Source organism: Leishmania braziliensis, chromosome 31 (genome assembly GCF_000002845.2).
Source record: "Leishmania braziliensis MHOM/BR/75/M2904 complete genome, chromosome 31".
Taxonomy (NCBI): Eukaryota; Euglenozoa; class Kinetoplastea; order Trypanosomatida; family Trypanosomatidae; genus Leishmania; species Leishmania braziliensis.
The window spans coordinates 246,561-254,679 of NC_009323.2; the positions used below are offsets into that span (position 1 = coordinate 246,561).

At 53.7% G+C, this 8,119-nt stretch overlaps 2 protein-coding genes and 2 non-coding genes across 4 annotated transcripts; 1 reads left to right on the forward strand and 3 right to left on the reverse strand.

Annotated features, from left to right (window-relative positions):
* Positions 1–617: 617 nt before the first annotated feature.
* Positions 618–1,607, reverse strand: LBRM_31_0720 (putative mevalonate kinase; the record flags this gene model as incomplete). The annotated part of the gene is made up of 1 exon (XM_001567021.2): positions 618–1,607. One exon carries the CDS (start codon positions 1,605–1,607, stop codon positions 618–620), a length of 990 nt encoding a protein of 329 aa, XP_001567071.1.
* Positions 1,608–3,020: 1,413 nt separating this feature from the next.
* Positions 3,021–4,439, reverse strand: AAT25.1 (putative amino acid transporter aATP11; the record flags this gene model as incomplete). The annotated part of the gene is made up of 1 exon (XM_001567022.2): positions 3,021–4,439. One exon carries the CDS (start codon positions 4,437–4,439, stop codon positions 3,021–3,023), a length of 1,419 nt encoding a protein of 472 aa, XP_001567072.1.
* Positions 4,440–5,009: 570 nt separating this feature from the next.
* LBRM_31_snRNA1 lies at positions 5,010–5,143 on the reverse strand. The gene has a single exon (XR_001182262.1). It is a non-coding gene; the product is annotated as a small nuclear RNA, U2 snRNA (small nuclear RNA).
* Positions 5,144–5,354: 211 nt separating this feature from the next.
* LBRM_31_tRNA1 lies at positions 5,355–5,427 on the forward strand. Its single transcript has one exon. It is a non-coding gene; the product is annotated as a tRNA-Ala (tRNA).
* Positions 5,428–8,119: the final 2,692 nt, after the last annotated feature.

Below are 8,119 nucleotides of genomic sequence, written 5' to 3' on the forward strand. Positions count from 1 at the left end.
GTCTATGCATCTATTTAGGGCGAAGGGTTGCCTCGCTGGTGGAAGTTGCAAAGCAAGACGTGAAGTGGAAAGTGAAGATGACAACAGCAGCGGCACATACCGCAGAAACGCTTGACTCTTGGGCGGTTGGAGGGGCCGCTGAGGAACTGCTTCAGTCGACTGCGAGAAAAGGGAAATGTGAAAGCGTGGGAAATCGCTAAGCTTTCATGCTGACAAAGCAGCGCTAGTCAGCTGCGCCTCGCCAGGCTGAAGGTCAATCACGCATCTGCGCAGAACCTGTCAAAGAGACCCAAACAGTAGAGCAGACTGACTTTGTTTCTTTTTTTTTCGTTTGGTCCACACGCCGTCATTGCAAGAGAAGAAGATGCAAAGATGTTCGTTTAGCACACCGGCACTCGCTTTAGATATCGTGTCGATAGCGGTACGCGCCTGGCCGGTGACAGAACACCTTGAACACCCTGTTGCCTCAAAGGGGTTGACTAATTGTTCTTCGCCTGTGGCTTCGGATGGAGAAGAGGGCGCCGATGTGCAGCGTTTCCATTAAGTGAGAAAAAGAAACAATCGCTGTCATCAGCCCCCCAAAGAAGAAGGCAAAAACAGACAGTAGGGCAAGCACACTACAGGTTAGCTGTAGCAGAAGGCTGCACTACGTATTTCCAGATGAACTTTGCTTCGGGGCACTCCGCTTTGAGGCCTTTGACGATAGCATCACGCTGGTCCCTTGATGCCGCCAAGGCCACGGCGATGCCACCACGGCCGGTGCCGGACAGTTTCGCACCGAGAGCGCCATAGGCGCGGCACGTTTGTACAATCGACTCCAACTCACGACATGACACACCAATTTTTCGGCACAAATCATGATTGGCATTCATCAGCTGACCCACACGCAGGAGATCGCCCTTCTGCAAAGCCTCGCGAGCCTGAGAGACAATGTGAGTGTAGTTGTCACATAGTCGCTGGAACTGTTCTGGTTGCCTCTCCTTCATCTTGCGCACGTCACTTACGACAGCCGTGGTGCTAGCAGTGATGCCGGTGCCCACAACGACTAGGTAGAGACACTGTTGAAATGCAATGGACTTCATGATAGATTTGCCGCTATGGCGGCGGTACGAAATGAGTCCACCAAACGTGGCAGCCGTGTTATCCACCCCACTAGGTGTGCCGTGGTAGCCGCCCTCGCCGACAAAAGCGCTCTGATTCACTTGTTCCTCCGTCAAGTTCAGCTGGTATAACTCACTCAAGGCTCGTGAGAAGGCGACAACGTCGCTGGCGGAGGCACCGATGCCACTGCTCGGTACCAGCGGTCCGCCGATAAACATCTTCAGCCCATCTCGGGACAGGTCCACTTGCAGGTGATCGAGAACGAGCTGATGCGCCTTCTTCTGCTCGCCGCGCTTCTGCGTAATGTAATCGGGAATCGCAGGGCGCTGGTCGTTTACCTGCAGACCGGGGACGCCGGGGGTCACCTCCAAGCGACATTCGGTATACTCCCTGATCCCAGCAACAATCGCCTCGGCACCGTACACGACAAAATGCTCGCCAAAAAGAATCACTTTACCATACCCAATGTGCTTACCGGTCGTCTTGCTTTTGACGGGCTTCGGCATTGAGAGGAAGTGCGAAGTGGAGAGGAAGCTAAATACCTGTTCGTAGAAGTGAAAGTGATGATCCAAAAACTGAGACTTCTGCTACCAAAGTGAAAACGCAGGGACAACACGGAGGGAGAAGGAAGTGCCTGATAATGAGGATATAGAAAGAAGCTCGTAGAGCCAAGACGGCAATGTGGAAGAAAGCAGTTTTCGTAGAAACACTTCTGAGTGCTTCATCAGCCCGTCGTTTTCGGACCAGCAAAGCCTAGCATGCTCATCAGCCCTGCAACTGACCACAGAGAAGTACATAACATTCCAAAGAGAGCACAGAGTTGTATAGTAGTAGTAAGTGACTAAGCAGGCATGCAATCACCTCAGCAGCGAAGTGGCAGCACCTTAAAGGTGACAGAGGGTGCAGAATTTCATGGAATGTTAACTGCAGCCGTCTTCTATGAGAGATTACTGCACCTGTCAACTCATAAAGAGAGCAACATCATTAATGAACAGGCTCATCTCCATGCTTATCCTTCCCGGTGACTGCCACGGCCAAGGATGAGAGACAACGGGGTGAAAGAGAGGACTAGTTCTTGAGTGAGAAGAGGGGAGAGAACATGTGAAATATGAGTCACACCTAGAGCTGCCAAGTGGTGGCCTACAGTAACCCACCGTCCAATATGATGGTGTACTGCAATGTGCTACAGCTGGTTGTAGTAGACATTTAGTATACCGAGCGCACCCAGGTCATAGTATCCCTGTGTAGTTGCACAGATAGAGGAGGGAGATAATACAATAGAGGCGAATGAGCCCAGGTGCGTTTCACTGCAGAATGTAGGCACGTTGCTTTGATAGAGATGGAGAGCATCGTGTGAGCCAAATTGTCCGCATACTGCAGCTGGTTTGCTCGGCTAACATTTACTTTTCCATCAAGAGCAATTACGTGCACGGTGCGCCCATCGCGAGCTGCCTTTTCTTTCTTTGATCACAAAACACTATGAGTGCAAGAGCAAAGCCAAGTGTTTAGGCACTTAGATGGGGGGAAATCGGTCAAGAATTGGTTGAGGGGCAGCCCCTTACAAAGGAAACAAAAACAAGATAGAGAGAGAACTCGAAAGCCGTCGTATGGAAACGACAACTACATACGTAAATACGTAGTGAAGAAAGCAAAAGGTTACTCAGCAGGGCTGAAACAGGTGAATCGCGTCACTAAAACTCTACCAAAGTGAGCCATCGGCGTTATCAGAGAGAAATGCGCCCCAATAGAACGGAAAGGCCACTAGAAGCGAAGACTTACAGATCGCCTACGACAGTGAGCCTTGGGTAACCAGACCAAGGACAAAGCATTCTATACAAAACTGTGTCATCTTTACCGCCATCGATAGGAAACACACAGCAGAGCACCGAACCAGTGGTGTCTTTGTAGTCACTTTCACTTTAGCCGATAACGATTGTGTAGATAGTGGCAGCAGTACCGAAGACAATGGCTACCACGCCAGCAATCAAAATAAGGTAGGTGCAGCAGTAATTGATTACGCCAACAGAGCGGAGCGACCAACCACCAGCGAACATCACAAACAGGGCAGGTAAAATGAACCCGACGAAACCGCCACAGAAGCCCCCTGTGAAGCCAAATACTATATTCACGTTCGGTACAAACAGTCCGAGCAGGAGTATGAGCACCGCTAGAGAAACGGCTCCAATGAAGTATTTCCAGTACACCACGGTGTAGGGATCCCAGCCAAGGAGAGGAAAGAGAGCGCTGCGGCAGGCGTTGTTCAGCAAGCCAAAGGAGGCACAGATCTTGATGAACACACCAACATAAGCCACAAAAACCTGCGGCTGTTTTACTGGGTTGTAGTGCAGAAGGATGGAGCCTTGTACTTCCCCAAAGTCGAGGTACCCAAAAAGACCTGTGATGTAGTATAGAACTCCACAGATGGTCATGCTCACGGCAGCGCAAATAGTGAAGCGACGCACATTGCGAGGCCGCATCTCAAGCGCGACTTCCACGCAGTTGATCTGACACATGTAGGAAAAGATGAACACACCGAGGCCCTCAATGGCTGTGTTGCCGCTGTTAATCAGCCGTGTTGTTGGGCGAGGACTCGCGCTCATCCCGTTCATAGCACTGTGGATGATGACCACAAACGCTAAGTACAGGATGAAGAGCATGCCGAAGGCAGAGACGTAGCGGAGTGAATTGATCTTACGCGGCAGAACGAGCGGGAACATAAAGACTAGCCAGAAGCCAGTAGTAAGGAGCTTCAGACCCACGGAAGTGAGGAGGAACGATGGTGTTGACGCAAAGGAGCTGAGGATCGGCTTGAGGAGGTCACCGATGGTCACGACGTAGGCAACGGCACCACCAAAGATGTGCAGCGCGCGTATTATAGCGACAAAAATGTCCGCGTGGGTATGCAAAAGATGCTTCGCCATCTGCTCGAAGGAGTGCAGCCCTGTCCTATCTGCCACCTGAACGAGGAGGCGCATGGAGTACACTGTTTCCGCCGTGATCAGTACAAGGTAGACAGTGGCCATAATGATGCCGACGCTGTGGAAAGCAGCGGGAAGGCCGAGAATGCCGGCGCCGATGGTGGTGGAAGCCATGCTAAAGCAGCTCGACACCATGCCTCCATATGGGATCATAACTTGCAGGAGGCGGCTGATAGTGTGCAGGTTGCTGTCGTTCTTGCTCTTGGAATCCGAGCTGTCATCTTGATAAACCTGCGCGGACGGCTTGTTGCCATGGGGAGAATCAAGGCCGATGAGCTTATTGACGTACAAGTTGACCTCTTGGGGAACGTCCTGCTCTGGCAGGATATTTAGCTCCTGCTTTGCTACTGGTGACTCCATTTTCTTTTGGTATGGCTTTTTTCAGCAAGTGGTGTTTTTGGTGCTGCAAATGAGATGTATCAGCGCGTGGGGAAAAGGAAAGGGGAAGGGTACATGCCTTGCTTTTTTGTTCCATGCAACAGGGATGAAGTGGCGGGAAATTGGACACGAGCTTCATGCACGGCGTGGCGGCAATAGGGCGCTGCGTGCGGGCCTCGTGACTGCAAGGGACCGTCTTCACACGGGAAAGCGCCTTGGCGCAACGCCGTAGGCAACGAGGCCGGGTGATGGTCGGTCGTCGGGGCGGGCGCGGCATGGGGTTCGCGGCCCGGTGGGGCGCTGTGGGGGCGTGTCTTCTGCGCGGGGTGGTCTGGCGGGCTGGCTCCGGTGGTCTGGCGGGCTTTGGGGGGCTCCTTGTCGGGCGAGGGGGGGCCGCTTTTTTGGTGTTTTTGGTGTCGGGCAACGCGCCGGGGTGTCCCGATGCCCGGGCCCCCAGGAGCAGCCTTCGTTCCACCATCCGCCCGCGGGCAATGCACGCTTGCCAAGCTTCTGCTGAAGATGCTGTGCCCCGGGAAAAAAAAGAAGTTGCTCCCCTGGAAAGGTGGAGCTCCAGGGAAACAACCTCGACTTATAATTTCTATTCCTTTGCCCGAAGGCAGTATCAGGAGTTACTCTGATAAGAACAGTTTATAAACATGATCTTAGCTAAATAGCCGAGAAGATATGCTACACGAGGCGTTCACAAAAGCAGAGAGGCTACCACATGGCTTACACCGTTTTGTCCTGGGGTGCGCCGCTGTTAGCTGACGTTCCTGCCGAGCGTGTTTTGTAGTTCAACGGGCGCCGCCGCAGTGCACTGCCGACTAGGTCGCGGGTTCGATCCACTACACCAACACATTATTTTGAACGTATCGACCTTTTAAGAGAAGCAGTTGTGGGGATGTAGCTCAGATGGTAGAGCGACCGCTTAGCATGCGGTAGGTATTGGGATCGATACCCAACTTCTCCATTTTTTTTTTGGTCTGGCCAGAGGGCCCGGCTCGTCATTGTAAGGGGAGGGGGCGGTGCTTGTCCGGGAAAGAAGGAGTTTACGGCACACATCCGCAGCGAGGTCACCCAGGCGCAAAGTTCCGCCGTGGCACATCGCCCTTCAGACAAACTCCCTCGCATAGTCTTTTTCGACTACAGCGCGGAAAGAACAACACGGCGCACCCGCTTTTACATGCAAGCGGTTCTGTGCGTGACATTCCTTTGTACAAAGTGTTTATTCTGCTATTTAGCATGGGTTTACTTGCACTCTACTCCAAGCCTGTCGCAGGGCTCATCGCGTGGTGCGAAGCAGCCGTAGACACGCGTTACCGCACTGTCCACACAGTGACCTGAGCACGTCCTCTGTCCCAAGCTCTGCCCACCTGCCTCACGCAGGTCGCGCCACAGCCCCTCCCATGGTGTCTGTCGCCACCTGGTGTATCTCCCTCGGTGGCTCAGGCTCTCCACACCAGTGGGCAACAAGAGGGGTGAGATACACTCAAGACCGGCTGACACTCCGTCTATCGTACAGATCATACAAATGTGTTCTCTGTTGTAGGTCGGTTCGACCAAAATCCGCCCAGAACCCGAGCGCTGCCATCAGTAGCAATTAATTGCTCTGACTTCGCTGCGCCGTGGGTGCCTGAGCCTGTGGCCACCCGAAGTGGCTCGGCATTGGCAGCAATAGGAGCTGTCTGGCTTTCCCTCGAACGAAGCGGGCACTGGAACCTGAGATGCCACGCTCTGAAGCGGTCAGCATCACCAGGGAATCTCCGCTCGTTACGAGAAAAGAAGAAAAATGAGAAAAACAAAGGGTTGTGGGGAGTCCGAAAGACATGTGCACCTGCCACGCTGATGGCCGACAAGCGTCATGGAAGTCAGACACGCTGGCTTCTTTAGCCCGCTGCACTGCGCCCCTAGGAGAGGCCGAAAAAGGAAACCCCTACAGGAGAGCGCTATGGCAGGGGCACGTTTGACAAATGAGTGCCACCGTACATTATGCTGCTTTGTCGCTGCAAGGAGAACGGGGTCGGGCGTCTGCTCGTGTTCTTCGCTGTACGGCGCACTCCACGCAATCGACTGTTTGGGGCTGCACATTGCGGATGTCACTGCGACCAAGTGTGTCTCCATTGATGGGCGTGTGGGTGGCAACTGAGCCTCCTTAGATTCGCAGTTACGCAGCATCAACCGCGGGAGTGCCACAAAGAACTCAGCCTACCCAGAGATGGGAGAAACACGAAAATGACGAAAAAGTAGATGTGCCGCAGGCAGCTCTGGCGTTCCATTCGGTGATGTGTGCGGGTGGCAGACTTCGTCTCGTTGCTGCTCTTCCTCCAAGAGCGGAACATGCACCGACAGAGCACCAAACACTGCTGCATATGCTGGCTGGCTGGGAGAAAGATGTCAGTGGGGGGGGGGAGACGCTACGAAGACAGACGGAAGAAAACCAGAAAAATGTTCCACGGAGGGGGAGTCACCCACCCGCCAAGCCAAAGAAAGCACGAGGGCAATGGAGAGGGAGAAGACGAACCTGCTGACTCCGCGACCCGACAGAATCGCACTCTACCGCGTCGATACCTAGCGAGCCCATCGAAGGAGAGCGCAATGATGAGACACACGCAGGCCGAGCAAGGAGACAGGCGTATCGACGAGAAAGCGACGGAGGAAGAAGAGGGGGGGGGGGGCGAGCATCTTTATCAGGGTCAAACCGAGAAACTCACGCAGCAAGGCGAGATGGAAACAACAGGAAAGCGAAAACGCCGAGTCAGAGAGCTCAAATCGCATGGGGCCTTTTTTAGATCCTTTGCACTGCACGCTCGGACCGCGAACGTTTCCTTTGCTTCCTTTCCGCTTACACCAAGAGAGCGAGAGAAGCGTGCAAAGCTGATGGGGGAAACTCTCTCGTGGCGATTTAGGGTCTCTCTCAGCGGCGTGCGGGTCAGTGCGAGTGCTTGTGGCTGATGGAAAGCTAGATCTCCTCTCTGAAGGACGCTTTCCGAGAGCCAAAGTCGCCGCCAGAAAGAAGCGGCGCCGCAAATCGGATCGACAACGGCAGTGCGCTCTTCTTCCCGCGTCTACTCGCGACCACACCTGCGAGAAGTGCCCTGCTCCTGCGCTCTGCAGAGACATCAGAGGCCCGCCCATACATACGACTGGATAGGGAAGGGGATGGGAGATCATCAAGTGGGGAGAAGAGGCATCCCTCCGGGATTTAAGATGCGAAAGGAGAAGAAAGTAGAAAAGGGGGAGGGGGAGGGGGAGGAGGAACGCTCACACTAGGCAATGAAAACAGGCAAACATGAGTACCCCCGCAACAGTTTCTCTCTTCACGCAGCCGAAAAGAGGGGGGAGAGAGAGTCCTGTTGCAGCACTACACATCAAACAAAACAGTAGAGAGAAAATGTAATGGACAAGTTTAAAAAAAAAAAAGAGCATACGCGCACACGCACTGCAAGAAAGAAGTACGCATATTGTGAATTGCACTGGAGCAAAGGCGAAAACACACAGCGAGAAGGCAACACACGTCATCCGGGCGCACCCCGACCCTCCCACACTTCAGAAAAAGACACACACGCAGCTGGCCTCCTCTTCCTCTCACACTGCCGCCGACCCTGCACCCGCGAGCAACCAGCGCAGACGAACATTCGCCTTCTTCACTCCGGAAAGCAGGC